This window comes from Peromyscus eremicus, chromosome 8a, assembly GCF_949786415.1.
Source record: "Peromyscus eremicus chromosome 8a, PerEre_H2_v1, whole genome shotgun sequence".
Taxonomy (NCBI): domain Eukaryota; kingdom Metazoa; phylum Chordata; class Mammalia; order Rodentia; family Cricetidae; genus Peromyscus; species Peromyscus eremicus.
Window position 1 is genome coordinate 245,178 of NC_081423.1, and position 18,394 is coordinate 263,571.

At 45.4% G+C, this 18,394-nt stretch overlaps 1 protein-coding gene across 4 annotated transcripts in view; it reads right to left on the bottom strand.

The window, feature by feature from the left end:
• Abcc1 (ATP binding cassette subfamily C member 1) overlaps positions 1–18,394 on the bottom strand; it is a 129,278-nt gene that overhangs the window by 84,399 nt on the left and 26,485 nt on the right. For 3 of the 4 annotated variants that reach the window (XM_059269931.1, XM_059269930.1, XM_059269929.1), the window contains exons 2-3: positions 1,691–1,867; positions 234–359 (exon numbers count right to left, since the gene is read on the bottom strand). In XM_059269931.1, the coding sequence (XP_059125914.1) occupies positions 234–359; positions 1,691–1,867 (303 nt within the window). The remainder of the gene's footprint in view (positions 1–233; positions 360–1,690; positions 1,868–18,394) is intronic. The other variant, XM_059269933.1, reaches the window with a different exon arrangement.

An 18,394-nucleotide genomic window follows, 5' to 3' on the forward strand; every position in this document is an offset into this window, starting at 1 on the left:
TCTTGGCTTTGTGAAACAGGGTCTCACGTAGCCCAGGCTGACCTTGAACTCCCCACCCCAACAAGTGATTAGGACGAAGGCATGTGCCACCATGCCTGGCTCATTGAGAAACTTCTCTTTTGTTGATAGAACTCATGCCCTTGCTCATGCTAGGCAAACACTCTACCACTCAGGCACACCACAGCCCAAGTCCTCTCATTTCTCATTGCTAGTCCCACCAGTCAACCACTCACCATAGTGATGCCCAGCAGAGTTGGGCTGACCAGTAACACTGGGGCTAGGAACTCTCCCTGATGTCTTTCCCAGAAAGAGTAGAAAAGGTCTGCCCAACAGATGATCCACAGCAAGAATCCTAAAGCCTGGAAGAAAAGGGAACATCACGGCACCTTACAACAACAATCCTGGGATCTCTCTTACCATCCACAAAAAAGCTTACCACAAGGACACCAGGCGACCTCCAAGGTCCTCAGTTAAAGCATCCGGCTTCTTACTCTGTCTCTATGACAGGGTCACACTATGTAGCCTAGGCTGGCCTTGAACTCCTGATCTTCCTGCCTCAGCCTCCTGAGTGCTGGGAAGACAGATGTGCTCCACCATGCCCAGTCATCTTACTTATTCTCATACCCCTAGTACCTTGCATGGAATCTGACATCTAGCCACAGCTGCTTGAGATGATGGTTCCACTCCTGCCTGTCACTGATGATACTTTAATAAAAGAACAGCCCAATTTGAGGAAAGAAATACTGAAGAGTGATGGATATGCCAGGTGTGGTGGTCTGAAATCCTAGCATGGGAAGAGCAGGGGCAAAGGCAGGGGGATCTGGAGTTCCACGCCAGCCTGGGTTACAGAGCAGGACCCTGCCTCAAAAAAAAAAAAAAAAAAAAAAAAAAAAAAAAAAAAAAAAAAAAAAGGATAGAAAAAGAATTAAGGAGCTCAAGGGCACGGTATATGTTACCTCTTCACAAAGGGCCAAGAAAAAAATTCATAGGAATATGTGCACATGAAAAAAGCAAAGACTAAGGAGGAAACAAAGGGCAACACTGGAAACCCTGGCCAATGTGATGCTCAGGCAGAGAGGCTGGTGCAGGATTTGTATTATCCTGGCAATTTTCTGTAGTCTGAAATTATTTCAGAATGAAAACTTTTTCTGTTTTTTCTGCATGTGAGTGTCATGTGTGTGCATGTGTGTGGGGACACACACACGTGCAGGTACAGGTGCACACTGAGGCCAGAGGTTCCTACCAGGTATCTTTTGATTGCCTTTCACTTTATTCCTGAGGCAGGGTCTCTTGTTTGAATCTAGAGATCCCTTTTCAGCTAATCTGGCTACCAACTTAATCAGGGATTCCTGTCTCTACCTCAACTTTCACATGGGTTCTGGGGATCTGTGAGCCATCCCCTCAGACCTGAAATAACTTTCAAAGTTAAAAAAAAAAATACAAGGAAATTGTTTTAATTCATAAATACCTTCTTATGATACTCTCCTGAGAAAGCTTCCAGCAGCCCCAGGGCATACACAGGAAACTGAGACCATGGAGGTTAAATATTCATTCAAAAGTCATGTTTTGAACCTATGTTTAGCTCCAAATTTCCAGCCTTGATCTATCACATTCTTCTGCCTACTTCATACAAGGCTGGGCTGCATACCTATCTCTGTGCCCCACCCCACATCGACACTAGGTGACTTACAGTTTTGGCTTTGTTGAGGTTTGTCATCTGGATGTAGCCCCGGTCATGTCGGGAGAGATAGAGGAAATAGAGGGGGAAGCAGGACCAGAGGTAGAAACAAGGCACCCATGTGAGGACGGTGTTCTGAAAGCACTTGGTAAAGTCAGGGCTGCTGGTTTGCCATGTGACATTCCAATCCTGTGGAGACAAGCACATGCAAAGGTCAGCTATCACACCACGAGGGAACAGGGCTCACAGAGTTCAAATTCAGCTACTATAGGCTCAAAGAAATAAACCATGATTCCTACATCCAGGGACCTCTCAGCACACATATGCAAACTTCAAAACGTCAGTTGCCAGAGAGCCAGGGCAGCAAGTTAACAGGAGCAAAGGGCAGGTAAGCCTAGGGCTGCAAGTGCCTCTGCTTGAGAGATGGAGGTAGGTTGTCACTTAAAGGGACCTGAAGGACAGATGATCTCTTGAACTTTGAAGAACCTGGGGATCATAAGGTCATTTGCACATTTGCCTCAAGAATTAAAGACTCCAGACCTTTATCACCATCAGCACATAATGCCCAGATAGCAGTACTGTGTGTCTGTCCTTAGGTTAGATGTTCATAGAAAATGCTACTGTCAGGGGCTAAGGAGATGGCTCAGTATTAAAGTACTTGCTGAGAAAGCATGAGGACTTGAGTTCAATCCCTAGGACCCACATTTAAAAAAAAAAAAAAAAACTAGGGGCCAGGCATGGTGGCACACGCCTTTGATCCCCGCAGAGGCGAGGCAGATGGATCTCTGTGAGCTTGAGGAAAGCCTGCTGTATATAGTGAGTTCTAGGCCAGCTGGGACTATATAAAAATAATAATAATAATGTTTAAATCTCAGTGTGGCAGTGCACACCTGTAATTACAATGCTGGGAGGATGGAGTGTACTTGGCAAGCTACAGGCCAGTGAAAGCCTTATCTTAAAAAAAATCAAAGTTGACAGCACATGAGAAATGACAGCTGAAGATGTTCTCTGAACTCCAAATGTATATATACATAAACATGCACTTGCACACATATGTATACACAACACCTTTTAACATTATATTATTCTTGTGTGTGTGCACACACATTCGCAACAGCATCCAAGTAAGGTCAGAGAGCAACTAGCAGAAGTGGGTTCTCTCTTTCTACTCTGTGGGTCCCAAGAATCAAACTCATGTTGTCAGGCTTGTTGGTAAGCATCTTTACCCACTGAACCATCTCACTGAAGCCACAAAACTTTTTTTTTTTTTTTTTTTTTTGGTTTTTTGAGACAGGGTTTCTCTGTGTAGTTTCGCACCTTTCCTGGATCTCACTCTGTAGACCAGGCTGGCCTCGAACTCACAAAGATCCGCCCGCCTCTGCCTCCTGAGTGCTGGGATTAAAGGTGTGCGCCACCACTGCCTAGCTGCCACAAACTTTTTTAATTTAAAAAATATAAATAAAGTGCTGGGCCAGGTGTGGTGGCGTACACCTTTAATCCCTGCAGTTGGAATGTGAAGGTCTAGACTTAACTTTTCAGGCTCCATCTTAGGGAAAGGGCCACCCTCTCAGACCACCTGCTGTACTCAGACCCCACCCTCTCTCTCTGCTCTCTGCTCTGCTCCCTTTCCGGCCCCCCCCACCACCACCATCTTTCTCTCTCTCCAGGCCTGGCTCTCCTCTTCCTCCATCCCCACCTCCACCCCATTTCCCTCCTACTAAAGCTCTAAAAACTAACACTGGCTTCTGTCATGATCGTGACCTTTCCACGCAGTAACCAGTGCCGCCACCAGCACCATTTATCATCTTGTCAGTAACCACCATCACCCATCATCCCTCCATCCACGTACACATAAATTCACCCATGACTCCTTTCTTTTGGTACTTCTTTGCTCTTCACAGGTAAATTACATGATATGTTAAAACTTTTTCTAAGTATACAAAATAATATATGGTGAAAAATTAGCCTTTCTCCCCTTACAGCCTGTTAAACCTCCTCACAGGTGAGCTTTCCTTGCTAAATTTCCTTTCCTTGCTAAGCTATCCTTCCAGACATCACCCAAATGCAAATGATTTAATTTTCCTTAAAGGTACCATTAAGTCAGCTCTATTCTGCACCTTGCTTTAAAAAAAAGAAAAGAAGAAGTTTTTCTTACGTTTATTCATGTGCATGTACATATGGAAGTCAGAAGACCACTTTGGGAGCCAGCTCTTTTTCCACCATGTGGATCAAACTCGGGTTTGGCAACAAGCTCTTTTCTCTCACCAGACTTATTTTGAGACAAGGTCTCAGCCCAGGCTGCCTTCAAACTGCAGATAGGGCAGACATGACCTTGAATTCCTGATCCTGCTGCCTCTCCCTCCAGAGTGCTGGGATGAAATGTGTTAGAGGCTTGCACCACCACACCCAGTTTTCTATGGCACTGATGACCCCAAGGCCTAGTGCACGATGGGTAAGCGCTTCCAGCTGGACCACAGCCCCAGCCTTTCCTTGTTATTTTTTTTAACCTAAGTGGCATCTGAAGCCAGCTTCTTTCTTTTGTTTTTTTCTTTTGCAACAGGGTCTCACTCTGCAGCCCTGGCTGGCCTAGAACTCACTATGTAGACCAGGCTAGCCTCAAAGTCATAGCAATTTGCCTGCCTCTGCCTCAGAGTGCTGAAACTAAAAGTGTGTGCCACCACACTGGACTATGAAAACTAACTTCCATTACTGACAAGTTTTGTCTAATTCTTGACATTTCTTTTGGAAGAAGGAAGGGAAGAAGGGAAGGAAGGAGAGAAAGAACTGACGGGTCCTGCCCCAAGCTGTTCTTAAGCACTCCCATGGGTCTCTTGCTATGGGATGGTCTGTATGTCAAATCTGTTGCTCTGATTGGTCAATAAATAAAACACTGATTGGCCAGTGGCCAGGCAGGAAGTGTAGGCGGGACTAACAGGAGAATTGAGAGAACAGGAAGGTGGGAGGAGACACTGCCAGCTGCCACCATGACAAGCAGCATGTGAAGATGCCATGTGGCAAGGTATAGATTTATGGAAATGGATTAATTTAAGCTATAAGAACAATTAGCAAGAAGCCTGCCACGGCCATACAGTTTGTAAGCAATATAAGTCTCTCTGTTTACTTGGTTGGGTCTGAGTGGCTGTGGGACTGGCGGGTGAGAGAGATTTGTCCTGACTGTGGGCAAGGCAGAAAAACTCTAGCTACAGTCTCTTCTCCAGAGGCAACTATTATTAACTTCCTGTGCATCCTTCCAGACAGAGGATAGCCAGTAACAAAAATACACAAGGACTCTCTGTAGCCCAGTGAAAGGCGGCCCCCTGCTGTCAGGCCCTCTTGTCCTCATTCCTTTAAGAGCACCCTTGTTCTTGATGACAGCCACACTATGCCAAACTTCACATGACAAACTTAACTTTAATTCCACCTCCCACTGCCTCATTCTGTCCACTCTTGCAAACAAACAACACAGCATTACATAAATAATTCAGAAGGTCTGCATATGGCAGGCATGCACACATCTGTGTGCAGTAACTTCTGGAATAGAAAGTGCAACTGGTCAGTCAGTTTATTTAAAGTGTAGACTTATTGGCCAGAACTGCTGATACCAGCCCGTCATCCAGGTGCTTGGAAAATTGAGGCAGAAGCCTGAAAGTTCAAGGCCTGCCTGGGCTATAGAATGAATTTAAGGCCAGGCTGGGCAACTTGTTAAAAAATAAAAAATCAGGGCCAGTGAGATGGCTCAGCAGGCAAGGCAGCTTACCACGAAGCCTAAGGACATGAGTTTGCTCCCCCATCCCCTAGTGGTGGAAGAAAAGAACCCACTCCCACACATTGGCCTTCACACTCACACAGTAGCATGTGTACTCACACACAGAAACTACACAATATGTAAAATAAAAAATGGAAAGAGGATGTAGCTCTGTGGTAGAGTGCTTGCCTAGAATGCAAGGCCCTGAATTCAATTCCTGGTATGGGGAGGAGGTGTAGCAGGACAGACAAGACCCTCAAAACAAGCACCACAGGCTTACACAGGGCAGCCATGCCCAAACCCCGGGTATTTACAAGCTTCTGAGCCTGGCCAATCCTACAGGGCAGATCTCCCACCAAAGTTTAACTTCTTCTCTTCTTTATGACATATGACATTGAGCACTTGAAAAAAAACAAGGTAGTCTGCTGCTTGAATGCTTGAAAGAATATTCAGACTTGATATTAATAAATGACACAGGAATGGGGCTGTAGCTCAGTGCTGGAGTATTCACCTAGCATGCTAGCAACACACACACACACACACACACACACACACACACACACACACACACACAACCAATATCAATTGGCTAGGTCTGTGTCCCCTCTTCTCTGCATAATACATTTTCACTGACTCCCTAACTAATGGTCAAACTAGGGAAACGGCTCAGTTGATAACTCAACTGCCTTCTTGTAAAACCTGATACAATCCATTTTCAGTATGAGGTGCACTAAGAACTCATCTAAGAGCAGTGGCACTCGGTGGCTGGCACCTGCTTGACTCTAAGGTCAGAGTTATAGGTAGTCTGCTACTTGACTGATGCCAGAATCAGAAAAGGGGGCAATTTCAATCCCCCATGATATTCATTAGATAAGGTCTTTGATCCTGTGCTGGCTGGTCTATTTCAACTTGACACACAAACTAGAGTTATCTGAAAAGAAGGATCCTCAATTGAGAAGATGCCTCCACAAGATCCAGCTGTAAGGCATTTTCTTAATTAGTAATTGATGGGGAAGGTGCAAGCCCTGATGAGCAGCCAGTAAGCAGCATCCCTCCACAGCCTCCGCATCAGCTCCTGTCTCTAGGTTCTGTTTTGAGTTCCTGTTCTGACTTCCTTCAATGATGAACAGTGATATGGAAGTGTAAGTCAAATAAACCCTTTCCTCCCTAGCCTGCTTTTTGGTCATGGTGTTTTGTCACAGCAATAGAAACCCTAACTAAAATAGGTCTTGAACCAACAGGATGGAGAATTGGGGAAATGGGGCTATGCAGAAGATTCTGACTTTCTGGAATACCAATCTATAAGAAAAAGAGAGCAAGAATTTCTTGCCATTGGGCACCTAATTCTTTTATATTTATTTTATGTGTTGAGTATTTTGCCTGCATGTATGTATATTCCCTTGGAGGACAGAATAGGATTTTAGATCCTCTGAAACTGCAGTTATGGGTAGTTGTGAGCCACCATATGCTTTTAACCACTAGCCATCTCTCTAGTACATTGTACATTTTAAAAACCACTGTCTTGCCCTGAATTGGAATGGCAGACATTTTTGTCTTTCTCTAGTCTGGTGTCCTTTTCTGCTTTGCCTAGTCTCATGAAGTTGTTATTACAGAGTGAAGGCCTTGCTTTTCACTCTTATAAACATGAAGACCTGAGTTCAAATGATCCCAAACACCAACATTCCACAGTGGGTGAGGTGCAAGCTGGAATATGGTGGTGTAGCCTGTAATTCCAGGAAAGGCAAGATGGGAGGCTGAGACAAACATATCCCTAGAGCTAAATGGCCTATCTTATTTGGCAAATCTTATTTGGCAAATTGACAGATCAATGAGTGTTGGGATAAATTTTTTGTACATTGTATAAAGATGTGTCTCTGTTTTACCTCACTCACCTAAGGCACCTTCTGATTGATTTAATAAAGAGTTGAATGGCCAATAGCTAGGCAGGAGAGGATAAGCGGGACTTCTGGATAGGAACTCTAGGAATGAATCTGAGGTGGGAGATTCACCAGCCAGACGTGGAGGAAGTTGGATGTACAGTACTGAGGAGAGGTAACAAGCAACAAGGCAGAACACAGATTAATATAAACGGGTTCATTGGGAATAACTAAGGCCAAACTTTCATACTTAATAAGAAGTCTCCCTGTCATTATTCAGATCTAAAGAAAGACCTGCTACAATTGGCATCCAACACATATATCCAAGCATAGGGCCTGAGAAAGCTGAGAAAAGTTCCAGACATGGAGTCAGATGTGGCTTTCTAGCAACTGTAGTCTCTCAGTAGGCCCAGTGCTCATGGCATACAGTGGCGCGGATCTTTTAAGAGGCTCTGGTGTACAGCCAAGCACTTAAGTGGGGCCTGTGAACAGCCAACACACCACTCCTAGGAGACTAGGTAGAAACACCTACTGCTGAATAAGCTGATGTCCAAGATGGCGTGGGCCGCATGGCAATCTACAGTATAACATTCTAATATGGAATTAAGACACATGGTTTAAGAAACCCCATGTGTTTAAGAGTGGGTCCAACAACTTCCCAGAGCTGGTGCAGGTAGGTGCAGCTCCGGCAGTAGTGGCAGGTGTGAGGGTCAGCTCTCACAAAAAGCAAGCACCAGCAGCAGCCCAGAGACAGTAGGGTAGCCTGCTGGACCAACCCAAGGGAGTGTGGCCAGCAGCAAGCATCATGTGCTAAGTGGAGCTGGAGCTGTAGTAGAAGGAGCATATAGACACACAGAGGTGGCCTGTTTCTTTAAAGCTTGGCTCATGTGGTCAAAGATCAGCTGCAGGCACACAGAAAGCCAGGTCCTATAGTAAGCCCAAAGGGTCCAGGAAACTGGCTCAAAAAAGTTGCCAAGGCATGCACATAACGTACTTCCTATGAGCCAACTTGGAGTCTGCCTGAGGGCCAAGCAACAGGCACTGTCCAGAGTTCCTGATTGTGCCTAGCTAATGAGGGGCAACCATGCAATGTCACCAGATCGGGACACAGCCTGGGTGCTGAGAGGAGAGTATATAAGGCCTTCCCCATTACTGAAAAAACAGGTCTGCTGTTTGCCTTTCATCTGTCTCTTGGTGTCTGCATCGTTGATTCTGCACCTTCTCACTCCCTTCCCCACACCTTGTCACTCGCTCCCGAGGGAGCTGTTAGGACCCAGGAACAAGGTCCAGACCAAGAAAACCTCTGAACAGGTATAATATGCTTGAAAATGTATTTAAGTGAACTGTGACCATTCCTAACAGCAACCTTTGAGGTCTCCAAGAAGATGAGGGGCCATGCAACAACAAATCCACCTGGATTGTGGTAATGCCATTAAGCTGACAAACACCACACAAAGATCAACTCTGTACTACAAATTGCTCAGGACAACTTCAAAGTAGCTAGCTAAGATGGTCTAGCCTTACAGACAACTCCAGCCAGAACTTCAGATAAGCCCTGTACTTCCCCATCCCACACAGTCTGGACAACAAATGATACCGCTAACTCTCCCAGGACTTGACCATATCCCAATTCTCTCAGGCTCCCCTCAAGATGCCATCACCCCCAGACAACAGAAGTAATTTTAACAACAGGACGCCCACATTCCCAAGAAGTGGGATGGGTAGTTTTTGGTCATTCGGTGAGTTATGGACATTTGTCATTGTTTAGGGGGGTTGGTTGCAAATTGTTATTGGTCATGGTCATGGAGGAAACTAAACAAAGGATGTTAATTAGGGGACTTCTTTCCTTCTTTTTCTTTCCTCTATCCATCTTTCTCTCCTATCTAGAGTTAGGGGAAGGGGGGAAGGGAGGAATGAAAAGACAAAAAGGGGATATAGGAATGATAGAATAAAAAATAAAAGGGACATTATTGAATCTACTTTTAAACTAAAAAGCAATTACTAGTCTCAAAAATTGTACGTGCATTTTTGTACATTGATACAAATTTAAGGTTATTTTTGTTACAACATACTGTAAATGTTTCTACTCTTGTTTTAAGGTATTGTACTTATGCAGCTCATTTAAAAATGTAAAGTTCTAGTCCTTGAAAACTATTATTACAAACTGTTTAGGATAATTAAGAAATGCAGGTTAGTAGTTAGTCACCTATAACAATCAAACTTGTTAGTAAGGGTTTAGATGTAGACGGAAATAAGCTTTATTTAGCCTCATGTATATATGTTTTCAAGGTTAAACAAAGCTATATTTTAGATAGGTGGTTTTCAAACACTTCAGAGATCTACAGAATGTGACATTTAAGATGATTTAATAACATAAGGCTTTCATGACAGTGAGACACATCTGCTCCTGGCAGCACCATCTACTTCAAAGAAGATGATGGGTATTGAAGAACCTCCATATGAAGGTTCCTTTCAATGTGGCAAAGCTTAGCCACTGGGCAAGAAACTGCCTTTGCTTCAACTGCTGACAGTATGCTGTCCAAATTGGACAAGCAGGACACCAAGGAGTCAACTGCCAAACTTTGCCAAGACGAAGTAAGACAGTCCTTCACAATTCCTGCTTCACAGAAAAGTCTGTCAGATATTCTAAGCCTGTAAAGCTGAAGATGGATGCCCCAACTTTGCAGAGGAACCTTGGGTGTGACTGTCCAGGCAGCCAGCAGTTTCTATTATTTCTATAGTTTTAGGAGTTGCTTGTTTCTGCACTTCCTGTTTACTCAGGTAATATTTTATCCTTCTCTGATGGGGTTGAAGACTAGACAGTTATAGTTTTACTGTTTCTTTTGTTACCAAATTAAAAAAAGAAACTCACAAATGAGATGTAAAGTTTATACAGGTTGAGAGACATAAAAGCTTAAGTTGTCTATCTAAGAAAGTGTTTTAAAGACTAAAAAGGTATTTTTATGATAGAAGTTACGATAGAGATTTAGGTACAAAACTTTGGACCTACCAAGATAGGATAGATTATAATAGCGTACTTTCTCCAAAATTGCCAAATACAAATGAACTGGACATTGTGAATGTAAATCTTACCTGATAATTGCTCTTATTGTATATAATTTATTGATGTTAGAGAAAGAGCCTTTTATTGGACTAAAAGGGAGAGATGTGATAATCTTTTTGTATACTATGTGAAGATGTGTCTGCTTAACCTCACCTGCCTATGGCACCTTCTGAAGAGCTGAACAGCCAATAGCTAGGCAGAAGAGGATAGGCAGTACTTCCCGGCAGAGATAGGAACTCTGGGAAAGAATCTGAGGCAGGAGATTCACCAGCCAGACATGGAGGAAGTAGGATGTATGATACTGAGAAGAGGTAACGAGCCATGTGGCAGATTAATATAAACAGGTTAATTTAATTTTTAAGAGCTAGTTGGGAACAAGTCTAACTAAAGGGCAAGCTTTCATACTTAATAAGAAGTCTCCGTGTCATTATTCAGGAGCTGGAGGTCCAAAGAAAGAACTGTTAGATATAAGAGATCCTGTGTCAAGCAAAAGTGGAAGGTACCCAAGAACTAATATCCAAGGTTTTCTTCTGACACACACACACACCAACAAATCCCCACATGCTCACCCACTGCTTCTAGTACATGTCCTCCAGACCCACTGTTCTATGTTCCAAGTTAGGCATTTACTCAAAGGAGCACTGCCAAGACTCTGAAGACGGCCATTGCCCTCTAGGCACTTCCTTGGAAGTGAGTGGTTCATCTAGTCACTGCTGCCTAGATCCTTCTAGTATGGCTCTGCTCTGACAAACTCCTATGCATCCATCAAAACCCAACTAGTGGGGCTGGGGATGCAACTCAATAATGGAGTGCTTGCCTAGCATGTATGAGGCCTGGATTTGATCCCCAGAGTGAAAGGAACAAAGAAAAGAAAAAACTAAAGACCTTTAAGACTCCTTCTTCCTCACTCCCCAGATTGCCAACATCCCACTTTCACAATAGGTTTCTTGTCCACCACCACTTCTGTACTTCAAGACCTCAGCACTCAGGCCACAGTACTTACTACCTTTGACTCTCCTCACCCTACCCCAGTGGGTGCCTGGAAGTTACTAAGTAAAGAAAACATCTAAAACCACTTCTGCCCTCCCAGCATTAGCTTCAGTGTGTGTGACTGTGCAAGTGTGAATGTGCATATATGTGTAAGTGTGTGTGAGTGTACAAATGTGAGTGTGCACATATGTGTATGTGTGTAGAACTGCAAATGTGAGTGTGCATACATGTGTATGTGTGTGCAACTGTACAAATGTGAATGTGCATACATGTATAAGTGTGTGTGGCTGTGCAAATGTGAATGTGCATATATGTAGTAAGTATGTATGGCTGTGCAAAAATACATGTTTAAAAATGTGTGTATGTGTGTGGCTGTACAAATGTGAATGTGTATATATGTAGTAAGTATGTGTGGCTATGCAAATGTGAATGTGCATATGTGTAAGTGCGTGTGTAGCTGTGCAAATGTGAATGTGCATATGTGTAAGTGTGTGTGCGACTGTGCAAATGTGAATGTGCATATATGTGTATGAATGCCAAAGGACAACATGGTATGTTCCTCAGAAGCCACACACCTTATTTTTTGAGACAGCATCTCTCACTGGCCTGGAGCTCCAGGGGTCCTCATCTGTACCTCCATCAGCACTGGGATTGCAAACTCACACTCCTGGCTTTTTACTTGGTTACAAGGGATTGAACTTAGGTCCTCAAAGTTGCATAGCAAGCACTTTACTGACTGAGCCATCTCCTCAGCTCTCATGGTTGGTTGTTTTATTTGTTGTTGTTGCTGTTTTAGTTGTTGTTGCTGCTGCTGCTGTTTAAAAAATAACAGCCCATGGTTTTCTTAGTTGCTGTTGTTTAAAAAAATAGCTGGGCGGTGGTAGTGCACACCTTTAACCCCAGGACTCGGGAGACAGTGAGTTCGAGGCCAGCCTGGGCTACAGAGAGAGATCCAGGACAGGCACCAAAGCTACCCAGAGAAACCCTGTCTTGAAAACAACAACAACAAAAACAGTCAATGATTTTCTTAGTTGCTGTTGTTTAAAAAATAACAGTCCATAGTTTTCTTAGTCACCAGCAGCCCTGGTCTAGCTAAGAGCCCTGGCTTTCAAACCATAAATGTGGATTCTGACCTAAGACCTTAACCTCCTGTGAATCTGGGAAGGACACAGGGATTTCCCCAAACCTCAGTTGCTTTCCAGTATAGGGGCCAGGAAGGTGAAGTGCTAGGAAGGTTCTGGCAAGAACTAAGGGTGTGGTATATGGAAGAGCTTAATCCCACATGGCTACTCAAAGCAGATCAACCACTGTCACCATTGCCACCCACCACTGGCGCTGAAAATGTCTAAGGAGCAGGAAAGGCTCCAGCTAGAGATGCGCTCCTTCCTACACAAGGCAGATCGGCTGAAAATGCCATTAGTGAAGGAGAGGGCATCTCCTTGAAGAAGGGGGGATTGCTGAGATGGGCACCTTGCCCCAGAGCTGAGCCAGAGGGACAGGAAGGGACTCCAAAGGGAAAGCTGTGAGCACTAACTCACACAGCCACAGAGAGCCAGGAGCCCCACCTGCCATCTGTCCTCACAGCCCATGATAGCCCTAAGCACAGCTGGGACAAGAACACCTGGAGCCTCCCAATATTTCCTTCATCTAACCTCAACCTGAGTCACTACAGCAGGCAAGAACTGTGGCTGTCACTTCTAGGCTCAAGCAAAGGACTTACTGCCACCAACTCAAGACACCTGGTCTTCCTTCCCCAGGGCTCTCTCTTAACCAAGGATCCTCAGAACTCAATCTACCCTGATTGAGCTTACAACTACCCAGGAACCCAACTGCCCTGACACAAACCCAGCTGGAGATGAGCCTATGTGACCCAGGTGCCGAATGTACACTCTGCTCTACTCTCCTAGTCCCATTGCCCTCAACCCAGACCCTTGAGCTTTGTGTGTCCATAAAACTCTGTCTTACAGGGTTCTTCTGGTTTTCTTGACACAGGGCATCTTTGTCAGCACACTCTCATATTTTTCTTTTCTCAATCCTGCAGATGGAACCCAGACTCTCCCACATATTAGCCAAGCCCTCTACAACTAAGCTACATCTCCAGTACTTTCTATTTTGAGACAGGGCCTCAGTAACTTGCCCAAAGGCTGGGTGTGGTAGCACATACCTTTAATCCCAGCACCTAGGTGGCAGAAACAGAGGTGGATATCTGTCAGTTTGAGGCCAGCCTGGTAAGGCAAGGAGTTACAGGCCAGCTAGGGTTACACAATGAGACCCTGTCTCAGCATGCCAGTCAGCTCTGCAGCAAGTGCTCAGGTGTGGGCTGGGCGGTTTGCCTGTCTTTGAAGATGCCTTCAATCTACCTGCCACTTCACATTCCATCCTAGACAAACCCCAGAAGCTCTGTCATTGAGTCAGATTCAAACTACCACAGACATGGCCACCCGCCTAGAATACCCTGACTCTGGCCAGCCCTCCCTGCTCGGCTGAGTTTCTTGAGGAACTGCCCACAGTCTGAGCATCTCCTCAGCCATCCCTCCCTCTACCATACTCCTCCAGGCCAAATGACAGAGTCCAGGGAGGGAATATTCAGTTCTGCCTGCCAAGGAAGGGAGACTGGCCTGAAAAATCGATCATAAATTTGGTCCACTGCTGAGTCATATCCAAGGAGTCCTCAAGGCAACAAGGACTGACTATGTACTGAGCGTTCCCAGGGCCTGATCATCCTAAGTTTTCAGTTCCCTGCCACTGTCTGGCTTGTCACCTGGGGACAATCACTTATCAGGAACTTCCAGGTGCCCCTATCATTTGGCAGAAAGATAAAGGGTCCACTATCTGGTAGTCTCACTCCATGGAAAGAGGCGCAAACAGGCTAGAGTGTGGCTTGGTAGGAGAGCGCTCACCTGGCGTGGGGCCCTGGGTTCACCCCAGCACAGGGAAGGAAAAGGGAGGGCAGGCAGACATCACCAAAAACAACTCTAAACCTAACAGCTGCAAGTGCCAAGAAAGAAAGCGGGCAGGGAAGGTGCCAAGCTTACAGCAAACAACAAAAAAGCACCTTAAGCAAAACCCAGAAATAAATAAAGCAGAAAGGCTAGGGATTTGGTTCAGGTGAAATTCAAAGTAAGCCTGGGATATCTATACAAGCCCCTTTCTCAAAAAGAGAGGAGGAGAAAAAACCACCTACACAAAGAGCACACATGAGCCTTTACTCAGGTGGCAGTGCTACATGCCAGCTCTGCTCCAAGTACCTGAGACCACATTGACCTTTTCAAGATGGAGGCCAGGGAGCAGAGGTGAGTCTTTTGATATATCACCTAAGCTAGTCTTAGACTCCTGATCCTCTTGCCTCAGCCCTCCACCCTCCCTGTTTTAGGATTACAGGTGTGTATCACTATGTGTGGCTACTGATGTCAGACTCAAATCCTAAAAATCCACTCTGGTACACGGGTACAACTGTGAAAAACCATTTTATGTGGAGCATACTGACACATGCCTTTAATTCCAGCAGCTACGAATCAGAGACAGGAAAAGGGCCTGAGTTTAAGGCCAGTGTGGATTATACAACAGAACCTTATCTCAACCTTCCCCCTAAGACCCATTTCTGGGGACAGAAACTGAGATCCAAGCATATAACATGCAAGCAAATATGCACAGCCTAAAGCCTGAAGCCATACATAGAAACCTGTCCAGAAATAAAAACATTTGTACTGTTTATCAGTTATGTGTACCACTGTCACACTAAAATCAGTATTAGTGGGGGAGGGGGTGGCACTGTGGATAAAGTGCTTGTCATGAAAACATGAGGATCTGAGTTTGATCCCTAGTACCCACACAATTAATAAAAATAAAAATAAAAACAAGTGCAACAGTGTGTAACTGTAATCTCAGTTCTGGGAGGTGAAGACAGGTGGACCCCTGAGGTTTGCTGGCCAGCCAGTGCAGCCCAATGACCCAGTCTCAAAAACTAAGGTTGACAGAGGCCTCCACATGAACTACACACAGAGAACATGTATACATGTACAGGCACACACAAACTATCACCATAGAGTTGGGCACTAAGGCGCACACCTGTGTGACTCCAGCACTTGGGAGGCTGAAATAGGAAGATGAGTTCAAGGCTAGCCTAGGCTACATAACAAGATGCTTTTTACCAAAATAAGTAAATAAACAAACAATTAAAAATCAGCCTAAAGAAGATACACATGGCTGAGCAGGGACATTTTCTTAGGCAGTCAAGAAAGAGCCTGAGCAGCTGATTGGTTGGAAGGTTGGCCTGAAGCCAGAGAAACTCAGAAACTAGGGTTTGGAGTTTATTATCTTTGGTCCTGTTTGGATTTTCACTCTGCACGTGCCGCTTCTAAAATACCAGCGACAGATTCAATTCACGTTTAATTAACGAACAGCAACAGAGCTGAAGGATTAAGATCTCTGAAGTGGAAACAAACCAAACAGAGAACCAGCACCGACCAATGTCAAGACAACAGCCACCACAGTCCTGCAGGCTGGGAGCTCTGGTTCTCCCAGCACCAGTCTGAGCTACTCTGCTATTTCCTCCAAAGTCAGAGAAACAAAAGAAGACAACACGTCAGTACTGGGGAGACTAAGGCAAAAAGAATGCAAGTTCAAAAAAAAAAAAAGTTGAAAAAAGGTGGGGCGGGGCTGAGGCTGTAGCTCGGTGGTTTTTATCTAGCACGAATCCCTAAGTTCAACTCCCAGTATTGCAAAATGGAAAGAAAAAAAACCCACTTTGTTCTTTTTTAGACAGGGCGGTGAGGACAGAATGGTTAGGTTATTCACAAAGTCTGCTCAGGAATAGAGAACCAGAGGGGCCTAAACCTGAGCTCCCATCTCTGACCCTGAAACTCAATCTGGGACTCTGAGGGCTACAACACCCCAAACTGCAGCAACCTGCTCATGAAAGCTCTCTGGGACAGGATGGCTTTAGAGAATTCAAGTTCACTTGTACAGAGCAGACAAGCCATGTTCTGGCTCAAACTTGTGAATACTCCAAACACTGGCCCTCAGCAAGAGTAGTGGTAGAGATGGCAGGTGTAGGACCTGGTTTGCCTCAGAGTCTAGTTGTTTACCAGCAGACTGTAGTTCAGGGTCAGCAGCCATGAGGAACAACATCGAGGAGGGGCAGGTGCAAGCCCAGGGTTAGGCTGAGAACAGTTCTTCGTACATACAGACTGAAATGCCCTCCACTTCTCCACTGAGAATCCTAAGCTTCACAGAAAGGGACACAGGGACAGAGCAGAGACTGTAGGCCCCAAGACCCAGAGCCATACATTCAGGAGTCTGGCTCCAGGCCTTTCCAAGTTCCTTCCCCTGACAATGGTCAAGGGCACAGGTCATAGCAGCCACAGGCCACTTACAAAGGCCCTGCCCAGAACAAGCCCAGGCTCAGTAACCTGGCCACGGAGCAGCTCAGAAGCCAAGAGCAGCCAAGGGGTAGTTGACCTGGGATGCTCTGAGCTGCAGAACACTGGTCTGCTTAAGAGAAGGCATGGGTATTGTTTCCAACGGCAATCCTGGAACAATTAGGAGGCTAGGGTAAGGAAAGGCTCGGTGACATGCTGGCAGCAATGCCACCTACCTGCTGCCAGCTGAGCTACCCTCCTGTGCCCTCTGACTCATCACAACTAAGAATAAAGCTCAGAAACACTGAATCTGGCACAGCCAGACTTTGAGCTACCAAGGGGAAGTAATGGTCACTGTCCTGGACAGGTAAGCACCCAAATCCTCATGTCAGATGTGCAAGCCAAGCACTCAAAGCAAGAAAGGAGCCCCTTCTCTCTCCTTTTTAATTCAGACCCTTGAGTGTCACCAAATTTCTCTGGCACCATCTGGGACAGAAAGTGGTGGGTACATGCGAAGGAGGGGGCGAGGGAGTTGTCAAACATGTACCAGACATAGGGGTGTGCCTGGGACAGAGCAGGGACAGGGAACAGGCACTCATCTATTGCCTGAGCATCATCCCAAAGGAATGAGGGGGGTCTCTTATGTTGGTATATTGATGCTGGGTATCAAATCCAGGGCCTCAAACAAGCTAGGCAAGTCCTCCACCAACAAGGCACACCTCTACCCTCTAACTTAAGATTTAAAACACTTTTTCAAACTAGGGGCCAGTCTGTCTTCCAAGTGACATTTTTACATTGCTTGGAAAGATTTCTGGTTGTTTCAATAAGGTGTCAAGGGACTGTGCCACTGTCATTTTGTGGGCAGAAGCCTAATACACAGAGCAGGCCTGCAAACAACCCAAGCACCAACAACACTGAGGCTGAGGAATCCCACCTGATCATCAGTTCGTTCCTGAATGTTAAGAGTCCACATTCCCAAAGACACCCCTCATCAGGCACCCAGGCTTCAGCTCCTCAGAGACAAAAAAATCTCTGAGACACTAAGCTAGACACATCAAGACCTTCTGGCTCCCCTTAAGGAGTGATAGGAAATAGTCACTATCCTGGCCAAGAAACACCCCAAATCCTCATGCCTGATGTGCAGACCAAGCACCTGGTGAAGCAAGAGAAGAGCCCCAGGCAAGGACAGGATGTAGTATCATCAGAACTTCAAGAACAGGAGCTGGCAAGATGAATGCTACTCAAATTGGCCCTTGCTTCAGCATGATCCTAGGCACACAACAGCCACCCTGATTCCAGACCCACCTCCTGTTTTGCCCTTCCCATATTCTCCAGCCTCTCATTCAGTAAAGACCTACTGGGCCCCACCAGGCATGACAGCATAGGTCTGCAATCACAGTACTTGAAAGGTTTTGGGAGGAAGATTTTGAGCTCAAAGCCAGCCTGAAATATAAAGCATGACCCTGTCTCAAACAAACAAGCAGACGTTATACTCAGTTCTAACGGTGTGCCAGGCACACTGGGAAAGGAGGTAACAGAACGGCCCCAAAATGCCTGGGTCCTGTTCCCAAACCTGTGAAGATGTCACCTCACAGGTGACATGCAATTAAAGATCTTTCAATAGCAGGGTCAGTGAGATAGTTCAGTTGGTTAACCCTAATGACCAAGCCTAATGACTTT